The sequence below is a fragment of the Saccopteryx bilineata genome, chromosome 2, assembly GCF_036850765.1.
Source record: "Saccopteryx bilineata isolate mSacBil1 chromosome 2, mSacBil1_pri_phased_curated, whole genome shotgun sequence".
Taxonomy (NCBI): domain Eukaryota; kingdom Metazoa; phylum Chordata; class Mammalia; order Chiroptera; family Emballonuridae; genus Saccopteryx; species Saccopteryx bilineata.
In genome coordinates, this window is record NC_089491.1 from 218,752,196 (window position 1) to 218,772,199 (window position 20,004).

General features: G+C 45.4%; 1 protein-coding gene across 3 annotated transcripts; it reads left to right on the top strand.

Annotated features, from left to right (window-relative positions):
• Positions 1 to 19,844, top strand: SPATC1L (spermatogenesis and centriole associated 1 like). 3 transcript variants are annotated; one of them, XM_066254936.1, is made up of 5 exons: positions 1 to 976; positions 5,722 to 5,861; positions 5,952 to 6,072; positions 18,854 to 19,005; positions 19,323 to 19,844. In XM_066254936.1, the coding sequence occupies exons 1-5, from the start codon at positions 775 to 777 to the stop codon at positions 19,647 to 19,649; spliced, it is 942 nt and encodes a 313-aa protein (XP_066111033.1). In that variant the 5' UTR covers positions 1 to 774; the 3' UTR covers positions 19,650 to 19,844. The 3 variants fall into 3 exon arrangements, with proteins under 3 accessions (XP_066111033.1, XP_066111032.1, XP_066111034.1); XM_066254935.1 differs by having other exon boundaries at positions 5,722 to 6,072; XM_066254937.1 differs by lacking the exon at positions 1 to 976 and adding an exon at positions 5,534 to 5,634 and having other exon boundaries at positions 5,722 to 6,072.
• Positions 19,845 to 20,004: the final 160 nt, after the last annotated feature.

Genomic DNA, 20,004 nt, shown 5'->3' on the forward strand with positions numbered 1-20,004 from the left:
AGGTATCCTATGCTCTGGTGGGGGGATCTTCAGTTAGGTTCAATAAGGGTCAATGTCCAGACTCTAAGCACTGTCTGTGTGGGGGCAGGGAGGTGTCCCCTGAGCCCTTTCCTCCAGGGCAGTGTGATCTGCAGGTGTCCTCTAACTGCCAGCTCTGTGGAGCTACAGGAGCTTTTGGGGCGGGGGCAGTTGTGTGGCTCTGAGCTTGGCTCCCCTGCCCTCACTGCCCCTTCCTTTCTCAGTGTCTCTCAGGGGTGCCAGCTACCTGTCCAGGCTCAGGCTGACCAGCCAGCTGTAGAGAGCCTGGTTGGGCCTGAAGTTGGGAAGCTGTTAAGCCCGAGGCTCAGGTGAGGGCTGGGATGAGGATGGCTCTACTAGTCACTCAGAGTGAAGGAGGTGCCCCACTAGGCCTGTGGACTCATGGTGTGAATGGCTCAATATCCCACAACCCAATACTCTGGCTGTTCGGAGAAGATGCCAGGACCATCCTGTGTCAGGCCTGGTTCTGTGTGTAAGCTTGAGGGGCTGGGCTCCCCATGAGCAGCTCAGGCCCCTCATCTAGACTATACCTGCCCCCACCTCTCTCCTCCCTCCCTGGCATGAGGTGTCTGTGGGTGGAGGTGGCAGGGCACTGCCCCTTTAAGGTGACATCACAAGGCTGTGGAAGGTGGGGAGGTCGTGGAACTCCAGTTGGGCTGTTTCTGTGGCATCCGTGGCTCTGGATTTCCACCTCCATGGGGCCACAAGCCCACACGTGAGCAAGAAACCGTGGCCATGGCCGAGGGGAACGAGCTGATGAACAGGCTCATGAGCGAGAACGCGGACCTGAAGAAGCAGGTGCGACTGCTCAAGGAGAACCAGATGCTGAAGCGCCTGCTCAGCGAGAGCTGCCAGGAGAGCTGCTGCCGTGGTGGCCGGGACCTTTTCTTCCCCAAGGCACCTGCCTACCCCGAAGACTGCTGCCCCCGGGTCACAGGTGAGGCCCTAGGCTAGCTTGGGAGTGGGAGGCTGCTCCTGCAGGTTTCCTGGCCACCCTTCCTTCACTCAGGTCCCAGGTGCTCATTCTGCTGTGTGTCCTCAGGTGAGGTCCTTCTCTCTCTGAGCCTGTAAGTCGACACCTGGACAGCCGGGTGTGGTGGCTTAGCCACTTGAGCTGGTACGTGTATCCATCAGTGACGAGGCCAGAAGCACTACCACAGTGGCTTAAAACAGGATATGTGTGATCTCAGTACCACCAGGTCCACTGGGGTTAGCTCAGGCAGGCTGGGCATTTGCTCGGCTGCACGCATCTGTCTTCTGGGGCCAATGGGCTCGCCTGCACTTGGGCATCTCATGGCAGGGGCAGGTGTGCCAACCACACCAGCTTCGAACCTCTGGTGTATCTCCTCTGCTTACACACCATCAACCCAAGGAGTCCCGTGGTGGAGCCCAGTGCCCAGGGTGGGAAGTGCCACCCATAGAGGGAGGACCCAGTGGGGTAGGTGCAAGTCCCTTGGAGGAAGAGAGCTTGGAGCTAGAATCAGTTTACTGTGCAGCATGCCCTCCAATACTCTACAGCTTTTTAGAGAAAAAAAAATTGGCTTTGTTCACTTGCTGCAAAAGTAGTTGGTTTTGATTTAAACATTTATGTGGAAAATTCCCTCTCATACAAGGAAAGCATGATACAGAGCGTGGTTAATAGGCATGAATGGTTGGGATATGGACTGTGGATGAAACCCCGTGACCAAGTGAGCCCTTGGAAATGGACTCACTCTCCCACCTGGCCAGGGTGGGGCACAGAATTCCCCTAGCCTGCTCGATTGCCATGGGGGGCTGGACAGCCTCATCAGTGCCCTGCAGACCAGCTGTCACAGGATGAGCCCTTCAACCAGGATGTTTCCAAAGCTGCTGCCGGTCCCCCAGTGCAATGCTCAGGGACTTGCTGCTGAGCCCTGAATCGGGTGCGGCCACTTTCTGGAGTCCACCTGAACACCTGCCATCTCCCCTGAGCAAATTCAGTATGTATGGAAGGCGGCTACCTCCTGAATATCATGGCTGCCCAGAACTGGCAGGCCCAATGCCTTTGGATGCATGGGTCCTTCATGGTATCTGGACACCTTGGAGCCTCAAGGCGGACCTTGAAGAGGGAGCTCAGACAAGCATGGGTCTTCATGGGGTGACAGTGGGAAGAAACCAGGAGGGGCAGCTGGAGAAACCCTGAGTCCCCAGGATCAAACCAGCTGCAGCCCCATGTTCTGAGCTTGTCACTGGCACTTGCTGAAGAGAGACTGGCCTCATGGTGGCGTGTCCTGGGTATGACAACCTGCTAAAGGTCAATTCTGTCTTCTCAGGCCACTAGAAATGCCTACTGTGTGGTGGCTGCGAAAGGACTTGTCCACAAGTCTCGCTGCCTGTGACTGCTGCTGAGTCATATGCTTCGTGCTGCTTCATCATCCTCATCCTGAGAACTCAGTCATGCCGGGCCAACCCTCAGGGCTCAGGTCAGCCATGTGGTCAGCAGTGCTTTCCCTTGCTCCCTGCTTTGCTTGGTCGGAAGATGGGCTTTAGGATGATGTTTGCTCAGTGCAGGCCTGTCTCGACCCTCATCTTCTGCAGGGACAGCTTGGGCCTTGGGGACTGGAGAACCAGCAAGAGTTCCTGCACAAGCAGCAGTACTTGTCACAGAAGGTACCTCACAGCAGCGGCTCACATGTCCCACAGTCCCTCAGCATTCCCTCAGCATTTCCCTCAGCAAATCGTTCAGTATTTTGAATGCAGCATTCAAAAAAGATGTGCTTTAAAAACCTATTATTATTATTATTTTTTAAATTTTTCTGAAGCTGGAAACGGGGAGAGACAGTCAGACAGACTCCTGCATGCGCCTGACTGGGATCCACCCGGCACGCTCACCAGGGGCGTCACTCTGCCCACCAGGGGGCGATGCTCTGCCCCTCCGGGGCTTCGCTCTGCCGCAACCAGAGCCACTCTAGCGCCTGGGGCAGAGGCCAAGGAGCCATCCCCAGCGCCCGGGCCATCTTTGCTCCAATGGAGCCTTGGCTGTGGGAGGGGAAGAGAGAGACAGAGAGGAAGGGGGTGGGGGTGGAGAAGCAGATGGGCGCTTCTCCTATGTGCCCTGGCTGGGAATTGAAGCCGGGTCCCCCGCACGCCAGGCTGACGCTCTACCGCTGAGCCAACCGGCCAGGGCCGAAAACCTATTATTCTTATTCAACAACATAAACACCAGAGAGGACATAACACTTAAGGCTGTGCTGTGCCCCACTCCTGAAGGCAGCCTCTGCCAGCATCAGATGTAAATATCAAGGCATCCTTTTGCTTTCATTTTGATTTACCTGCGAACATCCATTCATTTCACTACCATCGCCTGCCAGTAGATCTGAATGCACTTAATACTGGAGAGCAGACTGTTCTGTGTGGGATTCACATATCCCTCAGCCTGATGCCACAACAAACAACGCCCTTCCAGCACTCTGTGACCATGGACAGCCTGATGTGTGTCTGTGACTTACTACAGGGGTGACTGCCTGGGAAATCCTTGTATCAAAGGCTATGAGCGGTTGAAATGTCGAAATGGACGCTGACAAATACTCTCCAGAAGGCTGTGGTCTCTGCGCTTTGCTAACGGAGGTGCAGGTGCCTGCCTCCGGAGCCTTCCCAACACCCAACACGGCAGCAGCCCTGCCTGCCCCGGGGAAGGGTGTGTGTGGCTCCCGACCAGCTGCTGTTGGCTGTCCCCTTCCCTGCACTTGGGTTTTCAAGCTTGATGCACATTTTTAAAGGGACCACAGGGGATGGCAAGTCCTCTCAACCCTATTCCCCAACTCCCCACCTTAGTTCTCAGGGGTCTTTCTGCTCTTCGTGCAATTCCTCATTGTTCTGGGTGGAGATGATTTTTAGAAGTTTTTGAGTATTCTCTATGTACAATCCCCTGCCTCTTTCCCTTTAACATGATGACATGTTATTTCTGTGTTGTTATAAATATATTTTTTAATAACTGTGTGATATTAAAAAACCAGATGGACCACAATGTAACGAACTCTTCTCCTCATGTTTGGAATTACAGTTCTTTCTTACTCTGAGATAAGTAACACAGCAAAAAGACTTTTATATTTAGGATTATCTAGGGTGTGTTTTCCTAAAGTAGTTACTGGCTCGGAAGGCAAGGGTAATTTTTTTCCCCTACATTTTATCTACTTACTCTTCCATATGCCTAAGGATGACTTCACCCATAGCAGAGTACTAAGCCACATGGGCTCGCGGATTCTCTAGGTCTCTTGATCCATTTCTCACATACATATCTTTCACATCTTATTTGAAGGCAGAGGCTGAGGGACTGTGGGACACGTGAGCCACTGCTGTGAGGTTCCCTCTGTGACAAGTGCTGCTTCTTGTGTAGGAACTCTTGCTGCTTCTTGTATGTCCCTTGACCAGGCAAGCCTGGGGTTTTGAACTGGTGACCTCGTGTTCCAGGTTGACACTTTATCTACTGCACCACCACAGGCCGGGCTGTAGAACATTTTTGGGGGGAAAGCATTGCTGGGGATACATTCGTTGGTTTCTGAGTAGGCACATTTTAGGATTTAATTTTGTAATATAGTTCTTAACCAATTTTTAAAAATAGATATTTGCTTTATTACAAGAAGGGAAAAGTCATGACACGGGTAGAAAAGAATTTTATAAATCACAGAAGAATTGATAGGTTAACTTTGACATGTTAAAATTAAAAATTCTGTATCATAATAGTCACCATAAAAAGGATTAAAATATCAGTAAGGCACCCACTGGGAGAAGACATTTTATCAATATGGAATTAGGATGCAGACTACAAAAGGAACTGTTATACATAATTTAAAACAACTACTCAAACAAAAAAAAATGAGCAAAGACAAGACATAGATAATTCACAGGCTGGGAACCTGAGAGGCCCGTGGACACTTGATATGTTCAACATCACCAGGCATTAGAAAAAAAGCCATGTGTCATCATCAGCTTGGTCGGCACATACCAAAGAGTGATGAGGAGGTGGGATCAGAAACTGCTGGTGCCCTGGAACCACCAGCACTGTCATAGAACACAAAGTTGAACATGCACACACCTGAGCCCAGGTGCAGACATCAGAAGGTAGTAGCTGTGAGCAAGAAGGTGTGTCAAGTCTACTGATCACAGCTTTGGTTTTACAAGACAATCTGGAAACAGCCCCATGTGCATCAATAAGGCACTGGGTAAAAACTTCACTGTGCCTGTGTGTGTGAATATGCTCGTGTACCAGGAAGTGGTTAAATGAACCAAGTAGCTACCAAGTGACTCAACATGGATAAGTCTCAAAAAAGATAATGCTCACAGCAAAAAGGTACACTGCAGAAGAAAACAGGCATGGGTTGATGCCTTTTATGTAAAATTAAAAAAATACATGTAAAAGTCACTCTGTATTGGGTATGGATGCTCAGGTGGGTAAAAGAGGTGGAGGCATGCATGCTCTCTGTGCCCACAAACTTGAGGCTGGTGGCTTCCTTTGGCAGGGGCAGGGGCAGGGCCCACAACCCCTGCACTCCACCTCCTTCACCTTCTCCAGAGGGGAATGTAGAGGGCTCTGAAGATGGGGGATGTGAGCAGCTGTCAGAACTTTGGGTGAGGCATGTGAGTGTTCCTGAAGTATTCCCTATACTTCTGGGGATGTTTTAGGAACACCAGCCTGATATCTCCATCCTTTCTTCCCTGTCCCAGTTTCAGATGTTGGAAGGTTCACCAGTGTCCCTGATGTGCCCTCCCAGCTGCAGACATCCTCCCTGGAGGACCTGCTGTGCTCGCACGCCCCTCTCTCCAGCGAGGATGACACTTCCCCAGGCTGTGCAACCTCCTCCCAGGTGCCCTTCAAGGCTTTCCTTAGCCCCGCCGAGCTGCGCATGCCCCATAGTGCTGACAGAAAGCTGTCCCCATTCCTGAACCCCTTGCAGGACCCACTGGTAGACAAGACCCTGCTGGAACCCAGGGAGATGATCCGGCCTAAGAAGGTGTGCTTCTCAGAGAGCAGCCTGCCCTCGGGGGACAGGACGAGGAGGAGCTACTACCTTACTGGTATGGTGAGGGGCAGGCACCAGGTGGGCACATGGTGCAGTGGCCAGCAGTTGGCTAGGGTGGGTCAAGGTGGCCAGATGGGCACAGCTTCTCCATCCATTCAGCACAGGGAGGAGAGTGTGGCTGGTGGGTGAGTGGGGGTTGTGGTCCAGGGTCCAGGGCTATGTCTGTTTAAATCTTGCCCATTTAAAGAAAATTGAGTTGCTTATCTTATTATTGTGCTGTAAGAGTTCTTATAGTCTGGATATAAATTCTTTTTTGGGTATATGTTTTGCAAATATGGTCTCTCAGTTTGTGACTTTTCCATTATCATAACAGTGTTTTTTGAAAAGCAGAACAATTTAATTTGATGAAGACTAGTTTACTGACTTCTTTTCTTTTATATCCTTCATGCTTTTTGTGTCCTATTTAAGCAATCTGTGCCAAACTCAAGATCACAAATATTCTCTCTGATGTGTTCATAAGATTTATAGTTTTAGTTTTTACATTTAGGTTTCTCATCAATTTCAAGGTAATTTTTGTATATGATATAAAGTTTGCATTAGATATTCACTTCTACCAGCCCCAGTATTTAAAAAGTTTATCTTTACCCCATTGAATCGATTTGATGCTTTTGTCAAACATCCATTGTCAGTATATGTATGAGTCTATTGCTTGATTTTTCAGGCTGTTCTATTTGTCGGTGTCTATGTTGAATCCAATACATATTGTCTCAGTTTTGTAGCTTTATAAGACCATAAACCAGATTGTTTAAGTTCTTCCACTTTGTTATCTTTTTGCAAAGTTGTTCTGACTATTCTAGGTCCTTTGCATTATGAATGTTAGAATCAGTTTGTTCATTTCTACAAGAAAGGTTGCTGGGATCTTGATTGGGATTGTCCTGGATCTACAGATCAATTAAATTAGTTTCTAGTGAAATGACAACTTAACAATGTTGAGTTTTTAGATCCATGAATATTTTATATCTTTCTGTTTATTTAGGTGCCCAGATATTTGGTCAAGCATTATCCTGGGTATTCTGGGTATTTCTGTGAGGGTGTTTTTGGATGAGTTTAATATTTAAATCAATAGACTAAGTAAAGCAGATTGCTCTCCTTAATGTGGGTAGTCTTTAATCAGTTGAAGGCCTGAATAGGACAAAAGGGCTGACCCCTCCCCAAGAAAGAGAGACTTTTTCCTGCCTGACTGCCTTTGAACTCCAACTGAAACATCTGGGGTCACGTGTCTGCTGTCACTGGACTGGAGACACACCTTTGGTTCTCTTGGTTCTGAGGCCTTTGAACTCAGACTGGAGCTATATCATCAGCTCTCCTGGGTCTCTAACTTGATGACTCACCTTGGGAGTCAGATCTTGGCACTTGTCAGTTTCCATAATCATGTGAGCCAGTTCCTTATATCAAACACACATATGTGCATATACACAGAGACACTCACACACCCTACTGGTTCTGTTTCTACTAATTCTGGAAATTCTGACAAATGTAACTTTGGGTCCTATAACCTTATTGAACTCAATTATTTGTTCTAGAACGTTTAAAAATAATTCCTTAGGATAGATCATGTCAGTTGTGAATAAAAACAAGGTTGTTTTTAAAGGTTGTTTTTTTTTTTAAAGAACTTTATTAAGTTTGCCATCTAATTTTTCTTTAAATTTTTTAAGATTTTATTTATTCATTATAGAAAGGGGAGAGAGAGAGAGAGAGAAAGAGAGAGAGAGAGAGAGAGAAGGGGGAGGAGCAGGAAGCATGAACTCCCATATGTGCCCTGACCAGGCAAGCCCAGGGCTTTGAACTGGCAACCTCAGTGTTTCCAGGCTGACACTCTATCCACTGTGCCACCACAGGTCAGGCAGGTTTTTTTTTTTTTTTTCTTTTTTCTGAAGCTGGAAATAGGGAGGCAGTTAGACTCCCGCATGTGCCCGACCGGGATCCACCTGGCATGCCCACCAGGGGGCGATGCTCTGCCCATCTGGGGCATCACTCTGTCATGACCAGAGCCACTCCAGCGCCTGGGGCAGAGGCCAAGGAGCCATCCCCAGCGCCCGGGCCATCTTTTGCTCCAATGGAGCCTTGGCTGCGGGAGGGGAACAGAGAGACAGAGAGGAAGGAGAGGGGGAGGGATGGAGAAGCAGATGGGCGCTTCTCCTATGTGCCCCAGCCGGGAATTGAACCCGGGACTCCTGCACGCCAGGCCGACGCTCTACCACTGAGCCAATAGGCCAGGGCCGAGTTTTTAAAGTTTTAATCTCTATGCTTTTTATTTATTTTTTCTTGTCTTATTATATTGGCTAGAACCCCTAGAATAAGTTTGAATAGAAATGATGACAGTGGGAAGTAATTTATTTTCTTAATTTAGGGAAAGCATTTAGTCTGTCACCACTAAGTATAATGTTAATTAAGGTTTTTGCATATGCCTTCATTAGGTTGAAGACCCACCCTTTAATTTTTAATTTGCTCAAAGTTATGCATGAAGTTATCATAATGGATGTTGGACTTTATTGAATGCTTTTTCTGCATCTATTGAGATAAGCATTTTGTTTTCATTTGTGGTCTATTGATATGGTAAACTACATTGATTTTTGAATTTTAAAGCCATCCTTGAATTCCTGAGATAAATCTCCATTGGTTATGATGTATTATACTTTTCTATATTGTTGGATTCAATTTGCTAAATTTTTGTTAAGAATTTGTGCTGTCTGTGAAAGATATTGATCTATAGTTTCCTTGTAATATCATTTTCTGGTTTTGGTATCAGGTTAATGTTGGCTTTGTAAATGCGGTAAAAAGTGTTCTGTCCTCTTTAATTAGTTAGAAGAATATCCAGAATTGATATTATTTTTTTTAAATTATTTTCTTTCTTTCTTTCTTTCTTTTTAATTTATTTATTAAATTTAATGCAGTGACATTGACAAATCAGGGTACCTATGTTGAGAGAAAACATCTCTAGATTATTTTGACATTTGATTGTGCTGTATATCCCTCCCCCAAAGTTAAATTGTCTTCTGTCGCCTTCTATCTGGTTTTCTTTGTGCCCCTCCCCTCCCCCCAACCCCTCTCTCCTTCTTCGCCCCATCCCCCCTCCCCCCCTCCCCCACCCCTGTTGCCATCACATTCTTGTTCATGTCTCTGAGTCTCGTTTTTATGTCCCTTCTATGTATGGATTCATGTAGTTCTTAGTTTTTTTCTGATTTACTTATTTCACTCTGTATAATGTTCTCAAGGTCCATCCATGTTATTGTAAATGATCCGATGTCATTATTTCTATGGCTGAATAGTATTCCATAGTATATATGTACCAAAGCTTTTTTTTTTTTTTTTTGCATTCCTCTGAAACTGGAAACAGGGAGAGACAGTCAGACAGACTCCCGCATGCGCCCAACCGGGATCCACCCAGCACGCCCACCAGGGGCAACGCTCTGCACACCAGGGGGCGATGCTCTGCCCCTCTGGGGCGTCGCTCTGCTGCGACCAGAGCCACTCCAGCGCCTGGGGCAGAGGCCAAGGAGCCATCCCCAGCGCCCGGGCCATCCTTGCTCCAATGGAGCCTCGGCTGCGGGAGGGAAAGAGAGAGACAGAGAGGAAGGAGGGGGTGGGGGGTGGAGAAGCAAATGGGCGCCTCCCCTGTGTGCCCTGGCCGGAAATCAAACCCGGGTCCCCCACACGCCAGGCCCACACTCCACCGCTGAGCCAACCGGCCAGGGCCTGTACCAAAGCTTTTTAATCCACTCGTCCTCTGAGGGACACTTGGGCTGTTTCCAGATCTTCGCTATTGTGAACAATGCTGCCACAAATATGGGGGTGCATTTCTCCTTTTGGAGTCGTTCTATGGTGTCCTTGGGGTATATTACTAAAAGTGGGATAACTGGGTCAAAAGGCAGTTCGACTTTCAGTTTTTTGAGGAATCTCCATACTGTTTTCCACAGTGGCTGCACCAGTCTGCATTCCCACCAGCAGTGCAGGAGGGTTCCCTTATCTCCACATCCTCGCCAGCACTTACTCTGTGTTGTTTTGTTGATGAGCGCCATTCTGGCTGGTGTGAGGTGATATCTCATTGTGGTTTTAATTTGCATTTCTCTAATGATTAGTGATGTTGAGCATTTTTTCATATGCCTATTGGCCATCTGTATGTCCTCTTTGGAGACGTGTCTATTCATCTCTTTTGCCCATTTTTGGATTGGATTGTTTGTCTTCCTGGTGTTGAGATTTACAAGTTCTTTATAAATTTTGGTTATTAACCCCTTATCAGACATATTGTCAAATATGTTCTCCCATTGTGTAGTTTGTCTTTTTATTCTGTTCTTGTTGTCTTTAACTGTGCAAAAGCTTTTTAGTTTGATATAGTCCCATTTGTTTATCCTGTCTTTTATTTCACTTCCCTGTGGAGATAAATCAGCAAATATATTGCTCCGAGAGATGTCGGAGAGCTTACTGCCTATGTTTTTTTCTAAGATGCTTATGGTTTCATGGCCTACATTTAAGTCTTTTATCCATTTTGAGTTTATTTTTGTGAGTGGTGTAAGCTGGTGATCTAGTTTCATTTTTTTGCAAGTAGCTGTCCAATTTTCCCAACACCATTTGTTAAAGAGGCTGTCTTTACTCCATTGTATTTCCTTACCTCCTTTGTCAAATATCAGTTGTCCATAGAACTGTGGGTTTATTTCTGGGTTCTCTGTTCTGTTCCATTGATCTATATGCTTGTTCTTATGCCAGTACCAGGCTGTTTTGAGTACAATGACCTTGTAACTTGATGTCAGGAAGTGTGATACCTCCCACTTTATTCTTCTTTTTTAAGATTCCTGAGGCTATTCATGTTCTCTTTTGGTTCCATATACATTTTTGGAATATGTGGTCTATATCTTTGAAGTATGTCATTGGTATTTTAATTGGTATTGCATTGAATTTATAGATTGCTTTGGGTAATATAGACATTTTAATTATGTTTATTCTTCCTAACCATAAAAGCACAGTATATGCTTCCACTTGTTTGTATCTTCCTTGATTTCTTTTATCAATGCTTTGTAATTTTCCAAGTACAAGTCTTTAATCTCCTTGGTTAAGTTTACTCCTAGGTACTTTGTTTTTTTGGTTGTAATTGTGAAGGGGATTGTTTCCTTAATTTCTCTTTCTGACTGTTCATTGTTGGTGTATAAAAATGCCTCTGATTTCTGAGTATTGATTTTATATCCTGCCACTTTGCTGAATTCATTGATCAGGTCCAGTAGCTTTTTGACTGAGACTTTAGGGTTTTCTATATACAATATCATATCATCTGCAAATAATGATAGTTTTACTTCTTCTTTTCCAACTTGAATGCCTTTTATTTCTTCTTCTTGTCTGATTGCTGTGGCTAGGACTTCCAGAACTATGTTGAATAAGAGTGGTGAAAGGGGGCACCCCTGCCTTGTTCCTGATCTTAAGGGTATTGCTTTTAATTTTTGCCCATTAAGTATGATGTTGGCTGTGGGTTTCTCATAGACGGCTTTTATTATGTTGAGGTATGTTCCCTGTATTCCCACTTTGCTGAGAGTTTTGATCATGAATGGGTGCTGGATTTTATCAAATGTTTTTTCTGCATCTATTGAAATTATCATATGGTTTTTCTCCTTCTTTTTGTTTATGTGATGAATCGCATTGATTGATTTATGAATATTGTACCAGCCTTGCCTCCCCAGAATAAATCCCACTTGATCATGGTGTATGATTTTTCCCATATATTGTTGGATCTGGTTTGCTAATATTTTGTTTAGGATTTTAGCATCTATATTCATCAGAGATATTGGCCTATAATTTTCTTTCTTTGTGTTGTCTTTGCCTGGTTTTGGAATCAGAATTATGCTCGCCTCATAAAAGGAGCTTGGAAGTCTTCCTTCCTCTTGAATTTTTTGAAATAGTTTGAGAAGGATAGAAGTTAATTCTTCTTTGAATATTTGGTAGAATTCCGTTGTGAAACCATCGGGCCCCGGACTTTTCTTTGTTGGGAGTTTTTTGATAACTGTTTCAATCTCATTTGGTGTAATTGGTCTGTTTAGGTTTTCTGATTCTTCCAGATTGATTTTTGGAAGATTGTATGTTTCAAGAAATTTGTCCTTTCATCTAGGTTGTCTAGTTTTTTGGCATACAGTTCTTCATAGTATTTTCTTACAATATTTTGTATTTCTGTTGTGTCGGTTGTTATTTCTCCTCTCTCATTTCTAATTTTATTTATTTGAGTCCTCTCTCTCTTTTTCTTGGTGAATCTAGTTAAAGGTTCATCAATCTTGTTTACCTTTTCAAAGAACCAGCTCCTAGTTTCATTGATCCTCTGTATTGTTTCTTTAGCCTCTATGTCATTTATTTCTGCTCTGACCTTTATTATTTCCTTCCTTCTACTACATTTGGGCTTTACTTGCTGTTCTTTTTCTAATTCTTTTAGATGCAGGGTTAAGTTGTTTATTTGAGCTTTTTCTAGCTTCTGAAAGTGTGCCTGTAGTGCTATGAACTTCCCTCTCAGTACTGCTTTTGCTGTGTCTCATAAATTTTGAGTTGTTGTATGCTCATTGTCTTTCATTTCTAGGAATTTTTTTATTTCTTCTTTGATCTCATTTTTAATCCATTCATTATTTAACAACCTGCTATTTAGTTTCCATGTGTTTGAGAATTTTTGAGCTTTTCTGTTGTGGTTCATTTCTAGTTTCATGCCATTGTGATCGGAGAAAGTGCTTGATATGATTTCAGTCTTCTTAAATTTGTTGAGAGCACTTTTGTGCCCTAACATGTGGTCTATCCTAGAGAATGTACCATGAGCACTTGAAAAGAATGTATATTCTGCTGCTTTAGGGTGAAAGGTTCTGAAGATATCTATTAAATCGAGTTGATCTAGTGTTTCCAATAAGTCTGCTGTTTCTTTGTTAATTTTCTTTCTTGAGGATCTATCTAGTGATGTTAGTGGGGTATTGAAATCCCCTACTATTATAGTATTGCTGTTGATCTTGCCCTTTAAATCCATCAAAGTCTGCTTTATATATTTGGGTGCTCCTATATTAGGTGCATAGATATTTATAATAGTTATATCTTCCTGTTGGATTACTCCCTTGTCATTATGTAGTGGCCTTCTTTATCTCTTACTATATCCTTTGTTTTAAAGTCCAATTTGTCAGATATAAGTATTGCTACCCCAGCTTTTTTTTCATTTCCATTTGCATAAAATGTTTTTTTCCATCCTTTTACCTTCAATCTATGTGTATCTTTTGTTCTAAGGTGTGTCTCTTGTAGACAGCATATGTATGGGTCCTGTTTTCTTATCCATGCAGCTACCCTATGTCTTTTGATTGGATCATTTAATCCATTTACATTTAAGGTTATTATTGATATGTAGTTGTTTATTGCCATTTTCTTCTTTAAAGGTGTATTCCTTTTTTGCTATATTCTTTTCCCACTTTGATCTGTTTACAACAGGCCCCTTAACATTTCCTGCAGCATTGGTTTGGTTGTAATGAATTCCTTGAGTTGTTTTTTGTCTGGGAAGCTTTTTATTTCTCCTTCAATTTTAAACGATAGCCTTGCTGGATAAAGTAGTCTTGGTTGTAGGTTCTTGTTCTGCATTACTTTGAATATTTCTTGCCATTCCCTTCTGGCCTCAAGTGTTTCTGTTGAGAAGTCGGATGTCATCCTTATGGGGGCTCCTTTGTAGGTGATAACTTTTTTTTCTCTTGCAGCTTTTAATATTTTCTCTTTTTCGCTTAGCTTTGGTATTTTAATTATGATGTGTCTTGGTGTAGGTTTCTTTGGGTTTCTCTTTAATGGAGTCCTCTGTGCTTCTTGGACTTGTGAGAGTTTCTCTTGCATTAATTTAGGGAAGTTTTCAGCTATGATATGATTGAACAAAGTCTCTATCCCTTGTTCTTTTTCTTCTTCTTCAGGAACCCCTATGATGCAGATGTTATTTCTCTTCATGTTGTCACAGAGCTCTCTAAGGGTTTCCTCTGACTTTTTGAGTCTCTTTTCTCTTTTCTTCTCTGCTTTCATGCCTTCATTCCAGTTGTCCTCCAACTCGCTGATTCGATCCTCAGCTCTATCTATCCTGTTTTTAATTCCTTCCATTGTGGTCTTTATTTCTGATATTGTATTTGTCATCTCCAACTGATTCTTTTTTATACTTGCTATTTCTTTATTTAGGTGTTCATAATGACCATCCATTGTTGTTCTAAGATCCCTAAGCATCCTTACAATCATTATTTTGAATTCCACATCTGGAAGTTTGATTATTTCCATGTCACTCAGTTCATCTCCTGAAGGTGTCTCTTGTGGTTTCATTTGGATTGCACTTCTTTGTCTTCTCATTGTCTGTTTTGGGGTGTTTTATTTGTAGAGTTGGTTGAGTCTAGGCTTGGTGTTGTCTGCCTCCAGTTTTCAGTTGTGTTATTTCTAGGTCTTCTTGGGTTGGTATCAGCTGTTATCTGTAATCCACTTTCAGATTTAGGCAGCTTTGAAGTCTTGATTTGTTTGTTTTCTTAACAGGTGATAGTCTTGTTTACTGATCTCAGCAGGGGACTTTCTTGAAACTGTATCCAGGAATGCGATGGGTGTGACCTGAGACTCTGAAGGCCTCTTTAGCCAACTAATCTCCCTGGGGGCAGGGTGTTTTCTCAGCTTCAGTAGGGGGAGGTGTATCTCAGATCTCCATGGAGACCTGAGTTACTGCCCCTCCTCCCTACTTCTTGTTTTCAGCTGTGTCTTGTTGCACTGATTGGAGCTGGAGAGATGTCCGGAGATCTCTGATCCAGAAGCAATTCAGCTCTGTTTTGTGAAAGGTTCAGTCCCTCCCCCAGCTATGGCCACCTCCAGCAAGGATGAGTCAGCTTTTTTAGGTCATCTCCTTCATTCCTCACAGTCTGTCCCTCTCTCTTTCCTTTCCACTTGGGAGATAAGCTGGTCTTTTCAACACACCTCGCTCCCTGGTCGCCAGGCAAGTGGCTGTGAGCAGTAGTTTCTGCTCTTTTCCCTTGTGTGAGATCCCCTCTGGGCTCTCAGCCTCAAACTGCCCCCCCTGCTCCATTCCTGTAAGCAGGGGAGATTCAGGCGCTCCCTACCAGGTTTGTTGTTGCTTCTTCTTTGTTCCTTGTTTTTTTCTTTTTGTTGTTGTTGTTTTTGTATTTTTCTGAAGCTGGAAACGGGGAGAGACAGTCAGACAGACTCCCGCATGCGCCCAACGGGGATCCACCCGGCACGCCCACCAGGGGGCGACGCTCTGCCCACCAGGGGGCGACGCTCTGCCCACCAGGGGGCGATGCTCTGTCCCTCCGGGGCGTCGCTCTGCCGTGACCAGAGCCACTCTAGCGCCTGGGGCAGAAGCCAAGGGGCCATCCCCAGCGCCCGGGCCATCTTTGCTCCAATGGAGCCTTGGCTGTGGGAGGGGAAGAGAGACAGAGAGGAAGGAGGGGGGGTGGAGAAGCAGATGGGTGCTTCTTCTATGTGCCCTGGCTGGGAATCAAACCCGGGTCCCCCGCACACCAGGCCGACACTCTACCGCTGAGCCAACCGGCCAGGGCTGTTCCTTGGTTTTTGAGAGCTGTTCTTGTAGTTCAGAGTTGGTTTTTCATGCTGATTTTTCCTAAATTGATTTGTATTCCAGTTTGGTGGTGAGAGCTGGGCATCTGTGTGTCCGCCTACTCTGCTGCCATCTTTTCAGTCCTTCAATATTATTTATTTCTTAGATGTTTGGTAAAATTTACTACTAAGCCTTGAATTTTTCTTGTAGAAATACTTCCTCTCCACAAATTCAATATCCTTAGTTGATATAAGGTTATTCAAATTATGTGTTTCTTTTAAAGTGAACTTTGGTAGTTCAATTATATAAGTAAGCTTTTATGTCTTTTAAGGAATTGGTTCATTTAACCTAAGTTGTCCAATTTATTTGCATAAAATTTTTCCTAATATTTGGTTATTATTCTTTTAATGTCTGTAGGCTCTGTAATTTCTGATAGTAATTATTGTCTTTTTTTCTCTTTTTCAGTAAAAAAAAAAAAGTTTTATCAATTTTATTGTCTTTTTTTTCTTTGAAGGATAGGTTTTTTGCTAGATCTTAGAAGGCCTAGTAGACATGATTTCTACACTATCTCAGGGGTAGATTGTTTCTTCCACCTAATCTATGCTTTAGAGAGAGGAGGAGGTGGGGAGAGAAACTGATTCTCAGTGAGAGGAATGTATTCATATAGAAGGGGGTGGTTACATTCCACTCCTCTGCCCGTCACCTGCCCTAACATACTTCTGTGCACTGTGTTTGGATCTCAGCTTTAATTCCCAGTACCTTCCTCGGCCTTGCAAAGTGATTGGGGAAGGAGTACACTGAAAACTACAAAGCACTGTTGAGACAAATTCAAGAAAAACTTAACAAATGGGAAAACATCTTATGTTCATGGATTAGAAGACAGTATCATTAAGACAGTAAAATCCCCCAAATTGATCCACAAATTTTCATGCAATCCCTATCAAAATCCCATTTGGCTTCTTTGCAGAAATGAACACGCTTAACCTAAAATTCATATGGAAACGCAAGGGGGGATCCAGAATAGACAAAACAATTTTGAAAACAAAATTGGAAGACTCATACTTTCCAATTTCAAATTTTACTCTAAAGATATAGTAATCAAGACAGTGTGGTAGTCATAAGGCTAGTTATACAGATCAATGAATAGAATGGAGAGGGTCCAGAAATCAACCCTATGCATTTACAGGGTTAATGTTTGACAAGGGTACCAAAACAGTTCCATGAAGAGAGAATGGTCCTTCCTCTAAATGGTGCCAGGACAAGTGGGTATCCATACCCACATATGAAAACTAACTCAAAGTGGATCAAAGACTTAAAAAAAACCTAAAGGAGCTAAAACCGTAAAACTCTTAGAAGAAAACAGAGATAAATTTTATGACCCTGGATTTGGCAACAAATTCTTAGATATAACAGCACATGCATGAACAACAACAAAACAGACATATTGACTTTATCAATACTAAAAACTTTAATGATTCAAAGGAACATATTTCAAGAAAGTGAAAATTTTACATACAGAGTGGGAGAAAGTATTTGTAAATCATGTATCTGACAAAAGAATAGTACACAGATTATCTAATATTATTATTTTTTATTAATTAGAGAGAGAGGAAGGGGGAGGGAGATAAGAGAGAGAGAAGCATCAACTCGTTTTATTTAGTTTTTCCATTTAGTTGTGCACTCATTGCTTCTCATACCTGCCCTGACCCAGGGTCGAACCCCAACCTCTGTGTGCCAGGTTGACTCTGTATCCACTGAACCACCCAGCCAGGGCCTATATAATAACTTTAACAACTCAACAGTAAAAGACAATCTAATTAAAAATGGACAAAGAACTTTAACAGACATTTCTCCAAATAAGACATACAAATGACCAATAAGCACATGAAAAGATGCTCCATATTATAATAGTTATCAGTGTAATGCAAATGAAAAACACAAACTTTGTAACCACCAGGATGGTCAAAATAAAAAAGCTGGACAATAAAAATTGGAGAAGATGTGGAGAAATTGCAACCCACAATACATGGATAACTCCAGCTGCCTAAGAGGCCACAAGATCACTTTCTCGACACTCTCACCCAGGATTTCTCTTGGGCTCTGGAAATCTGGCCTCTGCCCCCACATCTCCTGTTTCTTCTCCCTGTGACCTTGTGACACTCCCCCTGCCCAAACCCCATGACCCTAAGGTGGCTCTGGATCCTGTGGCAGAGGAGGGGCCCTCTGCCTGGAGCAGCCATGCCCCTGAGGCCCCTCCCTTCCCCCCACCTAACTAGCAGAGCCCACCTCCCCTGAGGTCTGGGCACTCCCCACTTAGCACCTGCCAAGTAGGACAGGTGCCATGCTCTGGACCCAGCCAGAGAGGGAGAAGTTGCTGACACCTGGACTTGATAAGCCCATGCTGACCAGCTGTCAGGATCCTGTGTGAGAGTGACTGGGTGGGGTTCTGGGATGAACAGCTCCATGAACACAGGATGAGGCCATGCGCGGGTGGACAACTGCCCAGGGTCACAGGGAGAGCTGTCCTAGAGCCCAGCCACTTATGTCACACAGATTCTCATGCAGGAAGTTCCCTTGGGCTAGGCTCAGAGAAGCCCAGCAACCCCTCAAGGCCACAGAGCCAGCATGGGTGGGGGTCCAGCCAACCTCTTCACTCGTTATGGGGGGCAAGTCTCGGGGAGCACAGGAGCCTATGTAACAGGCCCCAGGAGCCGGTTGTTCACAGCATAGTCCCAGCCTGCACACCCACTGCCTGCCCAGGGCTGACTCGGCAGGGATGCACCCAGTCGACACCCTGGAGGGAAGTTGTCTAGGGCTGTAGAAACCGGCATATTCTGAGTGTCTCCTGCAGGGATGAGAGAGCAGAACCTGGAGAGTCATGCTGAGCAGGCCAGGAGGGCCTGCCAGGTTTCCCAGGGAACACATTAAGAAAAGGGAAGGCAGGAAGGGTCCTTTTCCTTTTTGGCAACAGAAAATTCAGTTTTCTTTTAAATTTGTACTTACTCTCACAGTGGGGGCTGGAGGAGGGTGCCCCCACACCACAATTTAGACCAGGGCTCTTGGGGAGTCCCTGCCAGTGACCCTACAGGCTTCACCTGGAACCCGCAGAGGCCACATTCAAATTTGTCCTTACCCTAAAATGGATACTGGAGCACAGGCAAGAGGAAGGACAGTGGCCTTTGACTCTACATCTAGGGGACCCCAGCCTATCTCACTGTCCCCCCAACCTCTCACCCCCCCCCCCCCCCCCCCGCAGAGATCCAGAGTTTCACCAGCGCAGAGAAGGATGGGCGCATTGTCGGGGAGATCGCCTTCCAGCTGGACCGGCGCATCCTGGCCTACGTCTTCCCTGGGGTGACCCGGCTGTACGGCTTCACTGTATCCAACATCCCTGAGAAGATCAAGCAGGTGTGCCTCCCTGCTCCAAGGGGTCATTTCCTGCCCTGGAGTCCCCTACCTGCAGCATGTCCCCTCCCTACTCTGTCTCCTGAAGCACCCACAGAGCTGTAGGTAGGTCTAGGCAAGGCTTAGTGGTGTCTATGGGGCATGCACCATGGGGCAAGCTGAGACCAGGAAACTCAGCGTGCCATGGTGTGGCTTCACTCTGGGCCTGTTTCCCCATCTACAAAGTTTCCTTCATGGAAATTTGGTCACTGTCCCCGTCCTGGTCTCCCAGGGTGGGTTCTGTGGCCCAGCCCCACCTGCTCCACGTGCTGTGTCCCCAGACGTCCATCAAGTCACTGGACGGGTCTGTGGATGAGAAGAAGCTGCGGGAGCTGACACACCGCTACCTGGCACTGATGGCACGCCTAGAGAAGCTGGGCTACAATCGTGATGTGCACCCCGTGTTCAGTGAATTCCTCATCAACACCTACGGCATCCTGAAGCAGCGGCCGGACCTGCGCGCTAACCCGCTGCACAGCAGCCCGGCCGCCCTGCGCAAGCTGGTCATTGACATCGTGCCCCCCAAGTTCCTGGGTGACTCGCTCCTGCTGCTTAACTGCCTGTGTGAGCTCTCCAAGGAGGACAGCAAGCCGCTCTTCGCCTGGTGAGCCCATGCCCCAGCACCTGCCACGCTTTTCCTGCAATAAACGTGTTTGTTACAAACCTGGGGGCCACTGTGCCTCCCATGCATCCCCTCTGGCCGGGGGAAGGGCCACATTCGCCGAGGAAGTGCCCAGGGCTACAGGCGGGCACACTGCGCCAGAGCAGGTGCCTTCATGGACCGGCCGGGTGTACCCGACGCCCACAGCTCCACTGGCCATACACACCTGCGTGGCACTTGTCACAACTTTATTAAAATCATCTGTTTACTTGTTTACTTTTTGCTCTTTGAGGGCATGGAGAGCGCCTTGGTCATTTCTGGGGCCACAGGAGGCACCCCTGATTTTGTGGAATGATGCCTGG

Coding starts and splice junctions, on each gene's coding strand:
- SPATC1L (XM_066254935.1), top strand. CDS start 775: ATGGCCGAGGGGAACGAGCTGATGAACAGGCTCATGAGCGAGAACGCG. Junction 977..5,721: donor CTGCTGCCCCCGGGTCACAG/GTGAGGCCCTAG, acceptor TCCCTGTCCCAG/TTTCAGATGTTGGAAGGTTC. Junction 6,073..18,853: donor GAGGAGCTACTACCTTACTG/GTATGGTGAGGG, acceptor CCCCCCCCGCAG/AGATCCAGAGTTTCACCAGC.